At 45.4% G+C, this 22721-nt stretch overlaps 1 protein-coding gene across 3 annotated transcripts in view; it reads right to left on the bottom strand.

The window, feature by feature from the left end:
- LOC129821131 (serine/threonine-protein phosphatase 6 regulatory ankyrin repeat subunit B-like) overlaps positions 1-21986 on the bottom strand; it is a 28754-nt gene extending 6768 nt beyond the window's left edge. For 2 of the 3 annotated variants that reach the window (XM_055878462.1, XM_055878464.1), the window contains exons 1-20: positions 21502-21986; positions 15591-15674; positions 12440-12518; positions 12135-12205; positions 11318-11518; positions 9536-9623; positions 9091-9233; positions 8761-8973; positions 7806-7884; positions 7619-7733; positions 7377-7459; positions 5488-5614; positions 5179-5247; positions 4651-4791; positions 3501-3566; positions 3042-3153; positions 2702-2773; positions 2239-2440; positions 1839-1926; positions 5-122 (exon numbers count right to left, since the gene is read on the bottom strand). In XM_055878462.1, coding sequence (XP_055734437.1) covers positions 5-122; positions 1839-1926; positions 2239-2440; positions 2702-2773; positions 3042-3153; positions 3501-3566; positions 4651-4791; positions 5179-5247; positions 5488-5614; positions 7377-7459; positions 7619-7733; positions 7806-7884; positions 8761-8973; positions 9091-9233; positions 9536-9623; positions 11318-11518; positions 12135-12205; positions 12440-12518; positions 15591-15674; positions 21502-21543 — 2193 coding nt within the window. In that variant the 5' untranslated portion in view covers positions 21544-21986. The remainder of the gene's footprint in view (positions 1-4; positions 123-1838; positions 1927-2238; positions 2441-2701; positions 2774-3041; positions 3154-3500; positions 3567-4650; positions 4792-5178; positions 5248-5487; positions 5615-7376; positions 7460-7618; positions 7734-7805; positions 7885-8760; positions 8974-9090; positions 9234-9535; positions 9624-11317; positions 11519-12134; positions 12206-12439; positions 12519-15590; positions 15675-21501) is intronic. The other variant, XM_055878463.1, reaches the window with a different exon arrangement.
- Between the last annotated feature and the right edge of the window lie 735 nt (positions 21987-22721).

Raw genomic sequence — 22721 nt, forward strand, 5'->3', positions numbered from 1 at the left:
TCACCCCAAGGTGCAGGGCGGTCAGGCCCTGGCTGTCTGCTGTGTCTACAGCAGCCTCTCTCTCCAGCAGCAGAGACACAGCATCCACATGTCCCCCTGCCACCGCCAGCATCAGAGGAGTCCTGACAGGGACAGAGAGGTGACAGTCAGAGTAGGACAAACAGATCGGTAGACACATACACAATCCCAAATCAAAGCCCATGTACTAGTATTGTAGGTTCGGTGGAATTTTCATCATATTACTTCCATCCATCCAATCAGATCTGAAAGGATTAGATGAGTATAAGCAATACAGCCCAAATTTTACCTCGCTTATCAGAGAGAAAGGTGAGCGCAAGATATTACCATATAACGTATACCTATCCAGTCCCTTTATAACTATACTAAATAAAAATATATTAACACAACATGCAACAATTTCAAAGATTTTACTGAGTTACATTTCACATAAGGAAATCAGTCAATTGAAATGAATTCATTAGGCCCAAATCTATGGACTAAACATGACTGGGAACACAGACATACATCTGTTGGTCACAGATACCTTAAAAAAAAGGGTAGGGGCGTGGATCAGAAAGCCAGTATCTGATGTGACCACCATTTGCCTCATGCAGCACGACATCTTCGCATAGAGTTCATCAGGCTGTTGATTGTGGAATGTTGTCCCACTCCTCTTAAATGGCTATGCGAAGTTGCTAGATATTGGCGGGAACTGGAACACGCTGTTGTGCACGTCGATCCAGGGCATCCCAAACATGCTCAATGGGTGACATGAGACATTTTCAGCTTCCAAGAATTGTGTACAGATCCTTGTGACATGGGGCCATGCATTATCATGCTGAAACATGAAGTGATGGAGGAGGATTAATGGCACGACAATGGGTCTCAGAATCTCGTTATGGTATCGCTGTGCATTCGAATTGCCATCGATAAAATGCAATTGTGTTCGTTGTCCGTAGCTTATTCCTGCCCATACCATAACCCCACCGCCACCATGGGGCACTCTGTTCACAACGTTGACATCAGCAAGCCGCTCACCCACACGATGCCGTACACGCTGTCTGCCATCTGCCCAGTACAGTTGAAATTGGGATTCATCCATGAAGAGCTTGTCCAGTGTGCCAGTGGACATCGAAGACCCTGGTGAGGACATCGAGCACGCAGATGAGCTTTACTGAGACATTTCTGACAGTTTGTGCAGAAATCCGTTGGTTATGCAAACCCAGTCTCATCAGCTGTCCCAGTGGCTGGTCTCAAATGATCCCGCAGGTGAAGAAGCTGGATCTGGCAGTCCTGTGCTGGCGTGGTTACACGTGGTTGATGTACTGCCAAATTCTCTAAAACGAAGTTGGATGCAGCTTATGGCAGAGAAATGAACATTCAATTCTCTGGCAATAGTTCTGGTGGACATTCCTGCAGTCAGCATGCCAATTGCACACTCCCTCAAAACTTGAGACATCTGTGGCCTTGTGTTGTGTTTCAAAACAGCATATTTTAGAATGTCCTTTTATTGTCCCCAGCACAAGGTGCACCTGTGTAATAATCATGCTGTCTAATCAGCTTCTTGATATGCCACAACTGTGAATGACAGGTGTGGCAAAGGAGAAATGCTCACTAGCAATGATGTAAACAAATTTGTGCACAAAATTTGAGAGAAATAAGCTTTGTGTGTATGGAACATTTCTGGGATGTTTAATTTCAGCTGATGAAACATGGGACCAACACTTCAGAAGTACTATTAATATTTTTGTTCAGTGTACATGAATGGTCAACATATTTCTAAAACCAATCCAATAGATGTACAATAGCTGGATAGAGGAATGGATTTGTCAACTCACTGTCCCCGAGAGTCTGCAGCATCCACCAGGTCTGCACTGTCTTGGTCGTCCAGCAGGAGGCGTACACACGAAGTATGGCCATTCATCACTAAGGACAGAGAGGAGAGAGAGAGAGAGAGCGAGAAAGTCAGACAGAGGAAACTGAGTACAGATCTAGTGCACACGGACCTGTGGAGGCTGCTGAGGGGAGAACGGATCATAATAACGTCCAGAATGGAGCAGCAAATGGAATGGCATCAAACACCTGGAAACCATGTGTCTGATGTATTTGATAACATTCCACTCCAGCTCCAGTCATTACCACATGCCTATCCTCCCAAATATAGGTGCCACCAACCTCCTGTGACACGGACCACAAACAAAATAGTATTTCAAATTCTCACAAACTGGTCTCCATTACCTGCTAGGTGTACAGGGGTGCGTCCCCTGTTGGTGTCTGTGGTGCGTGGCGAGGCCCCCTGGCTGAGGAGGGTGTGAACACAGTCAGTGTGGCCCCTGAGGGCCGCTAGGGCCAGAGGAGTACGACCAGCCTCGTCCCCCTGGTCCACTTCCCTCTCCCCCTGCAGCAACACCTCCAGAGCCTGGGCATGGCCGTGGTACGCCTGGAGGATGGGGAGACACAGACTGATTACACACATGCCAGCTGTTGGCTTTCAAAGACACAGTCCTTGCGATGTATACTCTGTGGTATGGCTGTATGTATGTGATAATGCCAGTTATCCATTTTTTCCTGACCATGTGCCCTGACCAAATAACTAGTCTTTCTCCTGCTCAGGTCAAAAGATCAGGAAGAAAACCCCCATTATAATGCATGGCTAGAGTGGATATGTGATAATGTATGCCTGCGTATGATACTGACTCACAGCGAGGTGCAGGGGGCTCCTGGCACTCAGAGATTCTGTGTCCTCCTGGTGACTCTCGTCTCGGTCCAACAGCTGAAACCACAACCACAGACTACACAGTTCACATCAAAACAAATCATTTGAATTCGGTAAGTGGTATTTGTGAGCTGTGTGTATTGGCGATATCTTGTGAGACTGTAGTTGAAGCTCTACACACAGATTCCATTAACTAGCAGATGGGGCAAATGACAAGAGCCATCTCTAGATTATATAACCCCCAAAAAATAGATTTTCTTCATGTGTGGCTGTACACGCGCAGATGATTTTGCATAAGCGTGTGTGTGTGTGTGTGTGTACTCACCAGCTCCAGACAGTGTCTGTGGCCATAGGCTGCAGCATAGTGGACAGGACTATAACCCTGCTTATCTTTCAGAGAGGCAGTAGCACCACTTTGCAACAGGAACTCCAGACATCTAGTACAAAAAGACACAATATCGTCAGACGCAAACACAACAATGAAAGGTTACTTCAAAAGTTAACAAAGCCTCAGACTGGGAGATGATATGCGGGAGAGAGAGAGTCAGACATGTTCAACAGACATATGCAAAAGCTATTCAAACAAGCTGAGAGACAATGACAGAAGGTATTATCTGTCTGAACTGGTCTGTGTACACGGAGTAGAGAAAGAGAGAGAGAGGGTCATTCTACAACACTTAGAACCAGAGGCACGGTTTGCACTGAGTCATAGTCTGTGCTGACTGACTACCTGAATGCTCAGATAGAGGGAGTAATACTCCTAGAAATAAAATAGTATACTCACAGTGCAGCCTCCTTCTCCTTCTCTGCCTGGACCCCTTCACTCTCTGGCTCCAGAGCCTGACGTCGCCTTCACAAGACACACACAGCAGAAAAATATTAAGACATTCTCAATATACCATTTTTTCTGACAATAGCTTATGCAACAATAAAACCTATGGGAAAAATGGGGTTTAGATGGACCCTCCATCTATTATTCAGGGTTCGTATTCAGGGTCATCTAGCGTTTACAGCTGTGCTAGTCTGAATGTCCTGGTATTAGACTACTCAGGGGTGTGAACACTGGACAGACTATGCAGCAGACTTGGCATGGACATTTGAAATGACTTCACTATTCGAATAATATCATGACATTTCTTTGGATATCCTGGTATTGGTATTGGTATTCTCTGGTAGTTTTCAGCTAACAACAGAGTAACAGAGATGTCTGATGTTCACCGTGATAGAGTCCGTTCCAAAAACTTTCTGCATTGATCTGTGTCAGGTATTGTGAAATCTCCGTTAGATGTGTGCCTGTTATCACTAGGCTATTTGAAGTGGGGAAAATACAGCAGGCTACAGTTGTCAGGGCTGACTGGAGGGTGAAATGCACTGGATGCCTTTTCATGTAAAGCGCAACACGAGAGAAAATTAACTTGAAAATAAAACAATTACTTTGTGCGTCCTCAGAACTGTAGGCTGTTGACAGTTGACAAACTATAAAAATAAAAATGTATAATTACACGTGATCGAATACTAACGTCCGTTCGGATATTCGAATAACTGTGCCCATCCCGAGTACGTACAGACACCTAGGTAGTTTATAGTTAGTCATCTTTAATGAATCTCTCAAGCATCCACGTGTGTTTGTATCTTCCTGATAACCAATGAGGGGACTCTCAGCGCATCGAGCGTCTCAATTAGAACCATGTTCTATTAGGCACTTGGCTATGCAGACGCTCGTTCACATGAGTGAGAGGTGTGGGTGAAATTATTGAATAACAAGTAAGTGTACATTTATTTTGCAACGCTCGTGCACGCATCGTGGCAGGTGAGGTGTGCATGTAAGGCAAATGTTCACTTAGTCATGCATTGCTGTAAATGGGAGACAAGTGGGAATTTAACTCTCATGCGGAAGTTAGGATTCGTCACTAAGTCTGGTCAGGGAGTTTCACCTCCTGTCCAGGTCGGAGGCAGCTGCGTAGTGCAGGGCAGAGCGCCCCCACTGGTCAGTGGCATTAATGCAGGTCCCACACGACACCAGGGTCTCCAGGCACTGATAGTGACGACTGGCAGCCGCATAGTGGAGAGGGGTCCTGGAGAGAGAGAGACACACACACAGGAGGACAGTGTTAAATGCCTGCACATTGATTTGAGTCACACTTTAGAGATCTAAAAAGGTTGAAGAGAGTTAACTAAAGTGTTGAGTCAGAGGACTGAGTGGCTGTGACCACACAAACACACCTACACAGGAACTGGAGAGGAACTGACAGAAAAAGACCACAAACGGATGCAGCCACCACTCTAAGCTCTGTTCTCTTTCTCCATGATCTCCTTTCAGCAGGGTCCTCAGTTCAGTAAGAACCAGCTTTCAACAACTGTCATCCATACACACCAATTCACTGTCCCCACTAAGGCCCTGTTCATCTGCCCCTTCTTCAGACCTCCCCCCACCCTTCTACCTGCCCTCTAAGAGAACTCACCTGCCACACTTGTCCCTCCGGTTATGGTCCCCACCGCTGCTCAGAAGCAATTTCACACACTCAACATTACTGCAGAACGAGACAGAGGAGAAGACATTTTATAATCATGACAAATTCTGTTTTGAAGAGTACAGTGACATGAAGCAAAATGTACAGACACAAACAACTGATGAAGCCCTTCTGACAGAAATGTTGAAATAATGTACAGGAGCATACACAATAGTGTGCAGGTATTTATCTTACTCAGACACACACACACACAAACATACAGAGAGAGAGAGAGAGAGAGAGAGAGAGAGAGAGACTCACCCCCCAGCGGCGGCAGCGTGTAGACAGGTCCTCCCCAGTGCGTCTGGGGTGTGGATCTGGAAGCCTGCAGACAGGGCCGAGGACGAGGGGTCGTTACTGAGGGGACACATTATGCCATACCTCCTTCCTACAGGTGGTGATGTACACAGAGAGAGAGGCAACATACAGCCACATAGCAGGGAAGACAGACAGAGGAAGAAAGTGGGAGAGACACAAGGGACAGGGAGGTGGAGAAAGAGACGGCTGTTAACGCAGGAAAACACACAGGATTACAAGGTGAGGTAAGGTGAGAGACAGGCAGGCTAGAAAACACACATGCTGAGATATAGTCTAATACTCTGACTTGTACACGTACTTCTACTCTGAAAGCACACAAAACAGAGAAAGAGAGAAAGACTGTAGGCAGGGGAAGCATGCTATAAGTTAAGGAGTGTTCGTGCAGAGTTCTATTTGCATCCCCATCACGCTGTCACACTTTGGTCCTGCCTAGAATCGGAGTATGCTGGGTCAAACCATTCTAGTCAATTAAGGGGGAGGGGGGTTAACAGCTATGGATACTGAAGGCTATGAATATTGCCCTTAAAACCACCCCTCTAACCCTGCGGTTCAAGCCGGCTGTCTCCTCAGCACAAATAAAACTGTGCAGAGTGCTCCAGCTCATGTAAATCACTCAACATCAAAGGCCTTTGTTGTTTTCCTACAGTAGAGGCCTCAGAGCCCTCACAGAGCTCAACTTCCTCCTACCGTATGGGTCTGACCCCACAGTCAAATGAAACTGCACAGCTCCTTTCAAACAGAGCCTGAGACTTCCAGACTGGAGCCAAAATTGTCTCTAGATAAAGGTTTGCCAGTATCTATCAAACAATCAGGCCTCTTATTTCAAGAGGAGCACTGGCTTAGCCAAATTCTTGTCTGCAAGGAGAGAAACCGCTAGAAATGCCTGATCAGACAATCTCTGTATGCTGGCTCAATGCCTGATCAGACAATCTCTGTATGCTGGCCCAATGCCTGATCAGACAATCTCTGTATGCTGGCCCAATGCCTGATCAGACAATCTCTGTATGCTGGCCCAATGCCTGATCAGACAATCTCTGTATGCTGGCTCAATGCCTGATCAGACAATCTCTGTATGCTGGCCCAATGCCTGATCAGACAATCTCTGAATGCTGGCCCAATGCCTGATCAGACAATCTCTGTATGCTGGCTCAATGCCTGATCAGACAATCTCTGTATTCTGGCCCAATGCCTGATCAGACAATCTCTGTATGCTGGCTCAATGCCTGATCAGACAATCTCTGTATTCTGGCCCAATGCCTGATCAGACAATCTCTGTATTCTGGCCCAATGCCTGATCAGACAATCTCTGTATGCTGGCCCAATGCCTGATCAGACAATCTCTGTATGCTGGCTCAATGCCTGATCAGACAATCTCTGTATGCTGGCTCAATGCCTGATCAGACAATCTCTGTATGCTGGCCCAATGCCTGATCAGACCATCTCTGTATGCTGGCCCAATGCCTGATCAGGCCATCTCTGTATGCTGGCCCAATGCCTGATCAGGCCATCTCTGTATGCTGGCCCAATGCCTGATCAGGCCATCTCTGTATGCTGGCCCAATGCCTGATCAGGCCATCTCTGTATGCTGGCTCAATGCCTGATCAGACCATCTCTGTATGCTGGCCCAATGCCTGCCTGTGTTTGTATGCCCATTGCCTTGTATTGCTGTTAGAGGAACAATGTGACTTCAATCTGACCCAGGCTGAATTGTTCCCCCTGTAGAGGAATTCAGGACTGGAAAGCAGCAGTAAGACATTCCTGTCCTTCGTCCAAGGAAGAGGGTAAAACAGGGTACACACAGCCAATGCTTTGTGCCGGTGCTGGTAGGTTACCTGAGGAGAGCAGCTTCCGGCAGCAGTCCGAGTGGGCGTTCATAGCAGCCAGGTGCAGAGGGAACATACCATGGACTCCTCGTCTGCAGAGAGACAGAGAGCGAGACAGAAAGAGCGAGACAGAGAGAGCGAGACAGAGAGCAAGAGGAGGTCTTTACTATAAATACATGCTGTACTGCTATATATTACACCAAAACAAGTGAAAGAAAAGGGATCCAAGCATCCATTCCACACACACACACCTTGTGCAGTCGGCTCCACTGGTGATGAGTGTGTTAATGAGGAGCTCATGACCATAGCGAGCAGCGATGTGAAGAGGAGTGTTTCCATCCTTGTCCACACTGTCAATCTCCCCACCTACAGTACAGAGAGCTTGGTTAATAAGGATACTTACAATAATACTACTTAACTCACACACACAGGTCTTACCATTCTGGATGAGTGTCTGGGAGCGAGTAAAGCGGCCGTGGACAGCTGTCATGTGGAGGGGGCTCTTCCCATCCCGACTCTGAGAGAAAAAATATGCGAGTGATACCAGCAGTGGAATAGACTGACATAAAGACTAACAGGAGAGTCAGTCACAGAAAGACCGATCCAGAGACAGTCATTAACCATCACCCGACAAATGGCAGTTGATAGAATAACCATGACGCAGTAAACTTGCCGACACACAATGCTATATTGTATGGTCCTCCTGCTACGACTTGGAAAAGCATGCACACTTTATTAGGCTACAGATTAAATAAATTGTGATGAACTTCACAGGGTGGTGAAAGTGCACGGTGATGAGCTTGATGCTGCTTTCCAATAAATATTGAGGGTCTTCATTTGTAAGCTGGTGACATGATGATCGGTGCTTGGCTCCCAATTGACAAATAAAAATGATCCTGCTCTTAAACATAATCTCATCATGTACACTCTGCACTGTATCTACCAGCTGTTGGCTGGAGCGCATGTGCCAGTGGCCACATTTGCTGTTTATCACAGACATTTTGATAAGCGTTATAACCAGTGATAGCGTTATAACCATTGATAGCATTATAACCATTGATAGCGTTATAACCATTGATAGCGTTATAACCATTGATAGCGTTATAACCATTGATAGCGTTATAACCATTGATAGCGTTATAACCATTGATAGAGTTAAAAAGTCTGATAGAACTTCTGCTTTTTATTTGGTCAATGAACAGTTACACGACAAAGTGCTTTTTATTTGCACTACAAGAAGCCAGTTTGATGGAAACACACCACTGCTGGTAAAATTCCCATATTTTTGTGCGAATATTACAATACTCGCTTGAAAATCTTTCCACAAATTGATGGAAACCTAGCTAGTCAGACCATCCATTCTCTCCAAGATAGAAACAGTGTCTATCCTCACCTGCACGTTGACGTCAGCCCCGTTGTTGACCAGGAACTCCAGACAGAGGGCTCCGTGGGTGGAGGCTGCAGCGAAGTGCAGGGGGGTAAAACCCTTGTTGTTGGGCTGGCTGACGTTAGCCCCGTAGTCTATCAGCTCACTGACCACAGCATCCTGACCGTTGAAACAGGCCAAGTGCAGAGCCGTGTTACCAAACGCATTGGCCTCATCTATCTGCAGTCACAGAGGAGCGGAGAGCAAGTCAACATCCACCAATGTATGTATGTATGTATGTATGTATGTATGTATGTATGTATGTGTGTATGTATGTGTGTGTCCATTTCCCCATACCTCCACGGCCAGGTTGAGCAGGTGTTTGACCACAGCGATCTGACCGTTAGAAGCGGCCGTGTGTAGAGAGGTGTAACCACGTTTATCCTTACAGCTGACCTCTGCCCCCTGGCTGACCAGCAGACACACTACATCCAGATGACCTGCAGGGGGCACACCACAGCACACTCACTGTACAGTTCTCCGTTTCAAAAACGAATATTACCATCATATGTTCAGCAACATGAGGAATCTTACAAGAAAGTAACCATTCAAAATCATAATGTTTCCATCAAATGTTCAGGAATATGAGAAATCTCACAAGAAAGCAACCAATGTTGTTTGGCTCTGTTTTCTGACTATTAGGTGACTCATACATATAATTTCCATTTCACGAATGACGATATGAATGCCTGAGGCTGACTTGGTACAGAGAGGTACACTCTATAATGTCTATATGTCTCACCCATAAATGCTGCCCAGTGCAGGGCGCGGCCATCTTTCTTATCGAAGGCATTAATGTTGGCTCCCTTAGCCAGTAGCAGGTTAACCATCTGAAATGGAGAGGGGAAAAGATAGTGAGAGACAGAAAGAGAGTGGAAAGGAGGGAGAGGGGAGTGTGTGAGCGGTGTGTTTTTCAGTGGTGAGTCAGGTCTGTGTGTGTGTGTGTGTGTGTGTGTACCTCAGAGGGCCAAGAGTGGACGAGGCTCTTTATGTAAGCATTCTAAATACTTCAATCAGACTAGTGTTTAAGCAAAATCAGCAATTCAAATATGTGCCTGTGTGACTTTACTACCTACTATGATGCTTGTGTGGGACTGTTTTTTTCTGGACACAAAAATATTTTAATACAGTTGTCACTCACTAGCCATTCCGAGGGCAAGATGGCACTATTACCACATTGCCTACACCTCTACCCATGTCTTTCAGATCTACAATGAACGAAAATATAAACGCAACATGTAAAGAGTTGGTCCCATGTTTCATGAGCTGAAATAAAAAATCCCCCAAAATTTCCAGCACAAAGAGCGTATTTCTCTCAATTTTTGGGTACAAATTTGTTTACATCCCTGTTAGTGAGCATTTCTCCTTTGCCAAGATAATCCATTCACCTGACAGGTGTGGCATATCAAGAAGCTGATTAAACAGCATGCTCATTAACAGGTGCACCTTGTACTGGGGACAATAAAAGGCCATTCTAAAATGTGCAGTTTCGGCACACAACACAATGCCACAGATGTCTCAAGTTTTGAGGGAGCGTGCAATTGGCATGCTGACTGCAGGAATGTCCACCAAGGCTGTCGCCAAAGAATTTAATGTTAATTTCTCTGCCATAAGTCGCATCCAACGTCATTTTAGAGAATTTGGGAGTGCGTCCAACCGCAGACAGCGTGTATGGCGTCGTGTGGGCGAGGGGTTTGCTGAAGTCAACGTTGTGAACAGAGTGCCCCATGGTGGCGGTGGGGTTATGGTATGGGCAGGAATAAGCTACGGACAACGAACATAATTGCATTTTATCGATGGCAATTTGAATGCACAGAGAAACCGTGATGAGATCCTGAGGGCAATTGTCCTGCCATTCATCCGCCTCCATCACCTCATGTTTCAGCATGATAATGCACGGTCCCAAGTTGTAAGGGTCTGTGCATAATTCCTGGAAGCTCAAAATGTCCCTGTTCTTCCATGGCCTGCAAACTCACCAGACGTCACCCATTGAGCATGTTTGGGATGCTCTGGATCGTGTATGACAGCGTGTTCCAGTTCCCGTCAATATTCAGCAACTTCGCACAGCCATTGACGAGGAGTGGGACAACATTCCACAAATCAACAGTCTCATTAACTCTATGTGAAGGAGATGTGTCGAGCTGCATGAGGCAAATGGTGGTCACACCAGATACTGACTGGTTTGCTGTTCCATTACCCTACCTTTTTTAAAGCTATTTCTGACCAACAGATGCATCGGTATTCCCAGTCATGTGAAATCCATAGATTAGGGCCTAATAAATTAATTTCAAATGATTGATTTCCTTATATGAACTGTAACTCTGTAAAATCTTAGAAATTGTTGCATGTTGCATTTATATTTCTGTTCAGTGTACATGGAGTGCCTAGGCCCTAGGTGATAGTCTCACTAGGGGTTGATTTCAGGAAGTGAAATGCATTGGGCCTGAGCCTAACTGTGAGCATTTGTATGGCTGTACATAAGAGATGTAAAAAAATATATATTATGTCCCGCAGTCTGTAGTACCTCAGTGTGCCCGTTGAGGGCAGCGTGGTGCAGGGCGGTGCGCCCCCCGCGGTCCGACACATTGACGCTGCTCAGCAGGGGGATGATGACCTCAGCGCAGCGCAGGGCATTGTTGGCCGCGGCAACGTGAAGCGGCGTCTGCCAGTTCTTATCCCGCGCATTCACATCAGCAGAGTGACGGATCAGCACGCGAACGGCCTCCTGTAGACCAGCGTGATAGAACAACATGACGTGTGAGGAGAGGAGAGACGGTACAATGTGTGTGTTCTGTAAGCAGCATAGAGAGACTAACATGTATACAGGAAATGCCTTTAAAACACACAAACATTCAACAACTAGGCATTTAATAAACATATTCATTCATTTATAGACATAAGCCAAGATGCACTTATTCATAGTTCATACACAGGCACACACATTAGTGAGTCAGTCGATCCTAAGCTATCCTAGCCATGTTGAATTGCCACTTTCACTCCAGGGGACTGACACAGAGTATTGTGTTGGCTGTGTTGATAAATTGATACGGCTCTGCTATCGGTCTGGATCTAGTTTTGATGCTGAATGTGCAAAGAGTGGTGGACAATGGTCAGACTGGTGACGGTAGTCGAGTGTCCTCTCCTCTCCACCACAGATCCTGCTGGGCAGCTTAGGCTTGGTTTAGCATCTTACCACCTGAGTCTCAGCATGGGGCCCTGAGAATGTGTCGCCATGCTGTTTGGCCTGTCACTGTATGTCATGAGAAATGTGTGTGTCAAGGCCACAGTACACCGAGTAGACCCCATGCAGAGTGTGTGTGTGTGTGTGTCCACCAACCCACCTCACTACGGGATGCCACCGCGCGGTGGAGAGGGGTGAGCCACATGTTGTCTTTGGCGTTGACCCGCGCCCCTAGAGATGGAGACAGACAGAGAGAAATATAAAGAGAGGAAATGTAGCATTAGCAGGGAGGGAAAATTTAAGATTTTGGAGCCACATTCTCCAAACAATGTGACAAAAGATACTATCTACTCCATACACTGTAACCATATCAATTCTTATTTTTTTGTTGCTCAGGCTGTAAAACAGGGGATATTGTGTGAGGGGAGAGAGAGAGGAGGAGATAGTGGAAGGAAGTTGGTTTACCAGAGAGGATGAGAAGCTCAGTGATCTCAGCATCACCCAGGAAGGCTGCAGCATGGAGCGGGGTGCGCTTGTCTGCATCCTGATGAGAGTGGTAGGGAGGGAGAGATGTATTATTATTTATTATTATTTATATATATTTGATCTCTGTGTGTACAACATCCAGGAGCACTGGTACAATTTTTTGTTCTGTTTAAACCAACTGAAGTCAGACATTTTAGGCAGAGTTAGGCCAAAGAGCTCAACTCCATCTACAATGGCAAGGGAAACATTTCCAGAGCTCAACTCCGTCTACAATGGCAAGGGAAACATTTCCAGAGCTCAACTCCGTCTACAATGGCAAGGGAAACATTTCCAGAGCTCAACTCCGTCTACAATGGCAAGGAAAACATTTCCAGAGCTCAACTCCGTCTACAATGGCAAGGGAAACATTTCCAGAGCTCAACTCCGTCTACAATGGCAAGGGAAACATTTCCAGAGCTCAACTCCGTCTACAATGGCAAGGGAAACATTTCCAGAGCTCAACTCCGTCTACAATGGCAAGGGAAACATTTCCAGAGCTCAACTCCGTCTACAATGGCAAGGGAAACATTTCCAGAGCTCAACTCCGTCTACAATGGCAAGGGAAACATTTCCAGAGCTCAACTCCGTCTACAATGGCAAGGGAAACATTTCCAGAGCTCAACTCCGTCTACAATGGCAAGGGAAACATTTCCAGAGCTCAACTCCGTCTACAATGGCAAGGGAAACATTTCCAGAGCTCAACTCCATCTACAATGGCAAGGGAAACATTTCCAGAGCTCAACTCCATCTACAATGGCAAGGGAAACATTTCCAGAGCTCAACTCCATCTACAATGGCAAGGGAAACATTTCCAGAGCTCAACTCCATCTACAATGGCAAGGGAAACATTTCCAGAGCTCAACTCCATCTACAATGGCAAGGGAAACATTTCCAGAGCCCATGGGTATGACAGTTAGCTTGGAGTGGAGTTAGAATTAGCCGAGCACAGAAGAGGCTCTAACAGTTAATATATGCAATGAGCTAAGCTAATGGTTACTGCGCTGGGTCAAAATATCTATTGTCCTGGTGGCCACTGGCCATTTAGCACACAAAACAATGAATAAATGCATGTATGAATAAAAATAAAAGAATGTGGCTTGTTAAGGACAGGCATTATACCTGATGTGTTCTACCCCACTTGAATGGTTGCTTGAGACAGGCCCTTCACTCACTCACGGTTCTGTTCCTGTCTGACTTGTCTCCTTCCAGCTGGACTACAGGAAGAAGTACCAGGCCACCAAAAACAAGTGGATCTGGACTGTCGACAGACCTGACTTTGTCCACGCTGCCAAGGCCAACTTCCAGCAGAGTGATGTGAGTGATGCACTACAGACATTTGTTTGTTTGTTTGGATGGATGTATTTTATTTCAAATCCAGCTGGCCCGGCACTCCACTGCCTCTCAAACAAAAAACACATCTAAAACCGGACACTGGCTAGGTTTCCATCAAAATTGGCAACATATTTTCATGCAAATATTCTAAAATACACATAAAAACAATATGTGCATTTTCCCATCAGAGATGTGTTTGCATCAAATTGAATTGTTACAGATTAAAGGCTGTGTGGTGACGGAGTGCACATAAAATAACTTTTGCGGTTAAATTCCCATGTACCGGATAAAACATAAGAGGTAAATGGGTTTACATCGCATTTTCAACTCCACTGATAGTTTTGTCACAAAACATGTTGCGTTACAGGCTGACTACACCGCTCACGTCGCGTGCGCTCGCGTTGCAAAATAAATTTAGAAATCTATATTATTCAATTATTCCACCCACACTGCTCGCGCACGCCAACAAGCATCTGTGTTGCCAAGGGCTAAAATAGAAGTCAGTTCTATTTGTGAAGCAGATCCCGCTGCAAGTCCTGCCTCTCCCATCTCCTCATTGGTTTATAGAAGCAGGTACCCACGTGCCATCTCCTCATTGGTTATACCCACGTGGGTGACTGAAAGATGAACGAGGTCAGTGGCGGTTAGGCACCTAATTTATGAAAGTTGCCAATTGCAAGAAAGTCAAGAGAAGAAAAAGCCTGGAAGGAGGAGAGATGACTAGAAACGAATCGGTTGACCGTTTTATGTGTGGATTAATTGGTGGAGTAGAGGACCATACGCATTTCAGGTAAAATAACAACTCAATGTTTATATCCCAGGACAAATTAGCTAGCAACAGCAAGCTAGCTAAATAGGACAAATTAGCTAGCAAGTGCAAGCTAGCTAGCTAAATTGCCATAAATGTTTAATGCTTTTCAACCTGTCCCCAAATGAATATAATTGGTTCAGAGTTTGTTTTGATATTTTAACCTGCATGTCGTGATCGTGTTTGGTGTGGAGGGACAAAATACATTTATGCACGATGGCGCACGCGCGCAGCCGGTTTAGGTTCTGTGTTATACTGAATAGCAAATGTGCCCACTGTGGTCTTGGCACGTGCGCTCCTTCCAACAGCTGGCAGATACAGTGAGGGTATAGCCTACATGATGAGATTATTAACGACAAAATAGCGAGAGTCATTTTATTTGTAAAACGGCAGCCAAGAATCGATCATCATGTCACCAGAATAAGACCCTCAATATTTATTGGAAAGAAGTATCAAGCTCATCACTGTGCACTTTCACCACCCTGTGAAGTTCGTCATAATTTATTTAATCTGTAGCTTAATAAACTGCAAGCTTTCCTGAGTCGTAGTGGAAGGACCACACAACATATTATCGCGTGACTCCAAGTTTACTTCAATATTATGATTATTACATTAATATTTGCGAATAAAAGCATTTCACCGCCATTTCTCAACATAATTAATTTTACAGAAACAAAAAGATCACACGGTATCTAGCGTATTTTGTTTTGTTGACATTTGGAAAGTTTACCATGACATTTGCTGTTTCCATCAGGCCGGTCCTGACATTTTTTATCCGACATGTATTTTAATCGCATAAAAAGGTTGGCAACCTGGTTACTGACAGCATTCTCATTGTAGAGCCTCTGATAGCAGCCAACCGCCCATAGGAAACTAAATAACCGGACAGTATCCATGCTCCGTTTGCGTGCTCCGGAGCATGGAAGTACAGTGAATGTCTAGTGGTCTTACCAGAGCGTTGATGTCTTCCGATTTGTAGATAAGCATGCGTATCTCCTCAGGGTCTCCATTGAAGATGGCCTGAACCAGCGGAGGCTGAGTTGAAGAGAGAAAGAAGAAGGGGTCAGACTGAAGTCATTCACTAATCCTCCTCTATAGATCCAAGGTCGTTCACCGATCCTACTTAGCCTAATAATAGAACAGTAGAGGAAACCTGTATTGCCCTCGTATGACATTCAAACATCAACACACGTGGATACATGTCCAAAACACAAGCAGGGCAAATGTACGTCTCCCCAAATACTGACCAGGTCTTTCTCCAATACGTGTCTAAACAGTGACCCTACAATAAATCTTAAGATATCAGATTTATCAGCTGTGAGTGTAAACAAGGGAAGAGGGGGAGTGGTCCTTCCCATGGTATGGAATTAGAGCACTGCCAACATCAAATCAAATTGTATTGGCACATACACTCATCAAAAAAAGAAACGTCCTCTCACTGTCAACTGCGTTTATTTTCAGCAAACTTAACATGTGTAAATATTTGTATGAACATAACAAGATTCAACAACTGAGACATAAACTGAACAAGTTCCACAGACATGTGACTAACAGAAATTGAATAATGTGTCCCTGAACAAAGGGGGGGGGGCAAAATCAAAAGTAACAGTCAGTATCTGGTGTGGCCACCAGCTGCATTAAGTACTGCAGTGCATCTCCTCCTCGTGGACTGCACCAGATTTGCCAGTTCTTGCTGTGAGACGTTACCCCACTCTTCCACCAAGGCACCTGCAAGTTCCCGGACATTTCTGGGGGGGAATGGCCTTAGCCCTCACCCTCCGATCCAACAGGTCCCAGACGTGTTCAATGGGATTGAGATCCGGGCTCTTCGCTGGCCATGGCAGAACACTGACATTCCTGTCTTGCAAGAAATCACTCACAGAACGAGCAGTATGGCTGGTGGCATTGTCATGCTGGAGGGTCATGTCAGGATGAGCCTGCAGGAAGGGTACCACATGAGGGAGGATGTCTTCCCTGTAACGCACAGCGTTGAGATTGCCTGCAGTGACAAGCTCAGTCCGATGATGCACCACCCCAGACCTTGATGGACCCTCCACCTCCAAGTTTATTTAGCAGATGTTACTACGGATGTAGCGAAATGCTTGGAAATGAGCAGCAGTGTGACACTTCAATCTGTTTTTAAAAAGCTGGAGAATTGAGTGACTGAGTGAGACTCACTGTAGGCCTACATTTGGTATAGGCCTACAGTGGTGTAGTTAAGACTGTGGTGGGTTTTATAAGACAACTGTATGTAGTTATTTACAAAGAGGGATATAAAAGACCTCAAACTCAACAAGAGAACAGTACAGCAGCATGTAGAGGCCATTATCTTAGTCTAGTGAATGAGGTCACAGTGCCTCCTGCCTCTCTCTCCACAACCTAAATTAAGGTCCCAGACGTCGCCGGCATGCAGGCACAAATTATCAGAGTGTCAATCAATACTTGGCCTTAGATCATCACACTCAGTCAGCTTTCTGAGAGACACAGTGGAAAGGGCTAACTGACTGGCCACGGCATGATGGGGGACTGGCCACGGCATGATGGGGACTGGCCACGGCATGATGGGGACTGGCCACGGCATGATGGGGACTGGCCACGGCATGATGGGGACTGGCCACGGCATGATGGGGACTGGCCACGGCATGATGGGGACTGGCCACGGCATGATGGGGACTGGCCACGGCATGATGGGGACTGGCGATGTTCTAATACTTGTAGGCTGTAGAATAGATTCATTCCTTACACATCCATCCTTCAAGGAAGGCCCCAAAATGTTGAGATATCCCTACCTACCCATCTCCTTTGAAAGTCACTAGTCACTGATCTGACCAGGTTTGATTGGTGAAAGCAATGTAGTAGAAACTCTGCCTTTCTTTTATCCGAGAACACACAGATTACAATTACCCTCAAGGAAGGGAGGAAAGAAAGGCGCCCAGTTTTTAAAGTATCCCTACCGGACCTTCCTAGCGCTAAGTCTTTGTGACAGACAAGGGGAGACATGGTTCAGAGGGCGAGACAGACTGGTTCCATATTGATGCTGTTTCTGGGTGCTGCAGAGCAGGCCCTCGTCATGTGATGATGACTGAGCGGGAAATTGTTTCCACAGCTTGTTAGTTACATACAACATAAAAGTTCATGAAGAGAGACAGGAAGAGGATTGAGTTGGAGCCATGACTGACTGAGCCCTATGTACTACAGTCAGACCAGACCATGTTGCTGCATCTTAACTTGCTGTCCCTCCTCCACCTCACCGCCTGACTTCCTGTTAAACTCTGTCACCTTCTCAGAATCGACACGCAGAGAGGAAGCCTAGCTAACTCTGCATTTTCAGTTCCGCTTCTAGACCACACACACCCACACTAGCCTACTGATCCTATAATCTGCAAGGACCTGCACAGAAAATGTGTAGGCCTATATGAAACAGCAGGTAGAGAGACAAAGGCGGGCAGGCCACAGCGTAATACCCTACAGCCTCCCCACATCCCAGCTTTCCCATGGTGATCTAAACAACCACAGTGGCCACTCTGCCAGAGGAGTGTTTTATATGAATGGGGCTCTCCTCCTTATGGATTGATTTGGAACATTTTCCTGCCTTTTCTCACACCCCCACACCCATAATTCATTTCACTCTACTAAGACAGGAAATGCAACTAATAGCAGGATCTGTGTGGCCATGTGGGCGACACAAGTCCTTAAAGAGAATAGGCTTGATATGGTTCACAATCACACAAGAAGTTGAGGCAAAGAGGAGCTGTGCCTTTAAAACAGAGATGAGAGAGCACTTGGCAGCATGTTGCTTTATGTTTTGCTGTCTCTTTCAAGTACTCACACACACACACACACACACACACACACAAACAGCTGGCATCACCTACTGGTCACAAAGCTGGTGTCTGTCACTTTTTGTAATTGCACTGGGGATTTGGAGGACAGTGCTACCAAGCGCTGGGGAGGGGAGGTCCTGGCTGAAAGCAAGCAGTCGTCCTGAATGAGGACATTCCCCAAACCACCACCCCTCCAGGCAAACCAAAAGCCTCTAACACTGAGCCCATTGTTGCCATGGCACAGCACACTACCCTCATCCTCCTCCCTCCTCCTGACTCCAAGGGCCAACGAATGTTCTCAAAACTAATAGGAATTGTCCAATAGGAGAGTGGCATCTTCCTTGTCTACATTTAGAACAGCCGTAGGGCCAGCCTCTTAAATCAACTAGTCCTGTCTCAAAGAGTCCCAATGGAATCAAGAGCGGTCCCCGGCATTTGACAAAACAAATGGATGTTTCCCCTTCAATCTCTCTACATCTCTCTCTCTATGTTGACCTCATCCTACACATACTTCCTACATCTGATAAACTCTGTTTTCATTCTTTAATCTGCAAACAACACACATGCAATCTGGTTCGTCCATGCATGCGCACACTGACACACACACAAAAGCACTTTCTGGGCTTTTCTGCGATTGTTCTTCCATAACATAAGGATGGTGAATAATCAGAGCCGCATTGTAATTGGTGCCTGAGGGTACAGAACAGATCTGAATCTCCACTCCCACAGCACAGCTCCAAAATGAAACGCTGCCGATGCCGATGATGTCCCACTAAAAATGAATTGCAGAATGAAAACCATGCTGCGCACGACCGTGTTTCCCTCTCCTTCCCTCACTGTTGGCAGCGCCTCACAGAAAGAGAGAGGGAAAAGATAAGTCTGTCTGTGTGTGCGTCTGTCTATGACAGTAAACGCACATATATGGGTCGTGTAGGCGTTTCTCCTGTTAAGGAGATATTTCTATCTCAACACGGGAAGCCCAGCGGCATTCAAAACAAGAAGGGGGGGGGGGGGGGGGGGGGACAATATCTCATGAGCACCCACACACAGATCCCACACACACAGATGCTCACACACACATGCACACCCAGATGAACAACCCATGGGATCAAGTAAAAAGAAAAATGAAGAAAATGGGAGGGGGATGATAAGACCCAATAACGTCCTGTCCCTTTCCTTGAACACAGAAGAGGGATTACACTGGACACAACACTCACTGGACAGTACACACACACAGCCGACAGAGCCATACACTTGTATAATCTCTCTGCAAACATACACATCCGTTGGCTGGTTCCATATGATTCCAACCACTTTTGGACTGCACCCCTTTTGATTTGAACAAAACCTTCCATACATGTTCGTCCATGGTAGAAGTGGTCAGAAAGTGATATTTTGGACCTGAATACCAGAACAATCAGGAGATAGAGGTGCTCAAAGTTGACTCATTATGCATACGGGCAATTCCATGTTAAGGAAGCTACACAGAGTCCAAATTTTCACTTTAAAATGTATACCAAACAAAAACCATTGATTTCAAAGTTTCACAAACCATAGAACTCTATGCAAAATGTATACTTTTAACAATTTCAAAATTTTTACAGAAACACATCTTTAGGAAGAACTATGCAGATCACAGACAGAATACCACTGAGGGAGACTTTATTGTAATTCTGTTACCAAACTTTGCATCTGCACAGTTTAAGTAAAAAATGTTTTACTGTGTAAATTGTTCAAAGTGGTAATTGAGCACAGAGTTGCATGGTTTGTTAAAGGCTCAGTACAGTCAAACACACGATTTCCTGTGTTGTATATACATTTCCACACTGAGGTTGGAATAATACTGTGAAAATTATTCTAACACACTTTTAGTGTAAGAGCTGGTTGAACATTTTTGGTTGGATGGAGTTATGGCCTTCCATGGTGACATCTCCATGCGGTAAATTAGTTAAAAGACCAATAAGAAAGAGAATTCCAAACCTCTGCCAATATCGGCTAGTTTTCTGTTTTCCCCTCCCCACTCAGAACACATCCTATCTAAATTCTCGTTTGAGAAATTGCCCTTTGCTAAGAAGCTATTTTGTTTTTACCATTTTAATTTAAAACAATCACAGTAAGGTAATTGTTACCCCAAAATTATTTGATTTGAGATCAAAACAGCTGCATTAGACCTTTAAACTTTGAAATCAGTGTTTTTTGTTTGACCTCTGTAGATGTCATTATTATCCCCTTGACCCTGTCACTCAGCACCTCTAAAACCAAAACAGACCCTTACATGGTGAACAACCAATCAAATATGCTAGTGGTGCCAGAAACATTGCATTGTGGCCAATGGGTGTAAAAAATATTGTATATGCTCCCATGCTCTGATGGTGAAGTTTGAAGTGACACAAGTAGGCAATTTTTCTCAACATCCTACTCTTCTTGCTGAATTTAATTTAGGAGGAAGAAAGAAATGGGGAACTTGATTAGGCAAGCTCAAAATGCAGAACACAGTCTTTTGAAAAAAAATGGCGAGTTAAAAGTAGTCATAAAGAGAGTGTAGCAAGTATCAACTTGAGATAACTTGAAATATCATAAACAGGGGCAGACAGCAACATTATCATTAGAGACGATTAAGGAATTCACAGCTGAATTCCGATGGCGGTGATATAACCAGGGTACAGATTCTTAAACAGAAGAGCAAGCAGGAAGTCAACCCGAATCCGTTGTCCTAATTTTAAAAATGTGAGCGGAACAAAGAACTAAAGAAATACTACAAATGCATCTATAAAATGCGATAACACAGCGCGAGATGCCAAGCACACCTCGCTCGCGTAGCGGACCGCATCTGTTCCTTATAGGCACCAGAAAATCAATTTCCTCTCGCTTGCATGCGATGCATTAAGAATCATTTCTCAAATACGTTTCCAAAAACATTCTGCTTGCCCAGGACTTACTTAGGCATTTCTTTGTCAATAGAGTAACCACAATAGTAATGCTTATAGACCATCTATGAAAAACGAAATCTAAATTATTAGTCGAATTGGCATAGCTACCTGCTCGACGAGTTTTAGAACAGCCATAATAATCTCGGTCATCTTGGTCCGCACATCAACACACTCCCTCAAACATCAGATCATGCAATTGTCTTGGAACAATATTTCAGTTCGAAAAAAGCAGTTTTTTCCTTTATCGCTCTTGTTTGATGCAGCAGTCAGGGAAGTAAATAATGTTAGTTTTCTCATGCAACGCAGATCCTCGGTCAGGGCCCGGGCTGTATCACGGCCCCATGGCCAGCTCCACTGACGCTATCTGCGGCGAAGGTGAGTCGAGGCAACCGCCGGCACAGTGCGCAGAAGAAGGAAAGCTTATCCGACTAATGTAAACAATCTGCATTTACTGCTTCTGCACTGAGGACTTTCTCTCTAAATCGCCATACACGCCCTCTCTCTCACTTTGCAGCTCCGGAAATATTCTTATGTACTGTATGTAAAACGGGTGAACAGAGATTGCACACAGGAAGTTCCAGCCTCTCGCTCTCTCCTCCACTCAGATGCAGAATTTGAGGAGAGTCATCGCTGATTGTCAGCAGCAACGCTCGGTAGATCTCTCCCTCTGCTCCCCTCCAGTGGCTAGAATAGGAAAAACAACTATTCTTAGTTATGGAAGAGAGAGTTTTTATTTTATAATTTTTTATATTGAACCTTTATTTCACTAGGCAAGTCAGTTAAGAACAAATTCTTATTTTACAATGACAACCTACCCTAGCCAAACCCTCCCCTAACCCGGACAACGCTGGGCCAGTTGTGCACCGCCCTATGGGACTCACAGCTGAATTCCAGCCGGTTGTGATTCAGCCCACGATCGAACCAAGGATCGAACCAGGGTCTGTAGTGACGCCTCTAGCACAGATGCAGTGCCTTAAACCGCTGCGCCACTAGGGAGCCTAAAATTGTAAATTGCTTTGGTAATGTTCAGTGGTCTACAGCTAGCTACACTACAGGTGAATTACCAAGAAAGAGTTACTTGGATCATCACGCTCTAGCGACTCCTTGTGGCGGGCCGGGTGCCTGTAGGCTGACTTCGGTCTTCAGTTGAACAGTGTTTCCTCCAATACTTTGGTGCGGCTGGTTTCCGGGTGAAGCGAGCGGGTGTTAAGAAGCGCGGTTTAGTGGGTCATGTTTCGGAGGATGCATGAATCGACCTTCGCCTCTCCGGAGCCCGTTGGGGAGGTGCAACGAGGAGACAAGATCATAATCACAAAATTGGGGAGAAA

Source organism: Salvelinus fontinalis, chromosome 23 (genome assembly GCF_029448725.1).
Source record: "Salvelinus fontinalis isolate EN_2023a chromosome 23, ASM2944872v1, whole genome shotgun sequence".
Lineage (NCBI taxonomy): Eukaryota > Metazoa > Chordata > Actinopteri > Salmoniformes > Salmonidae > Salvelinus > Salvelinus fontinalis.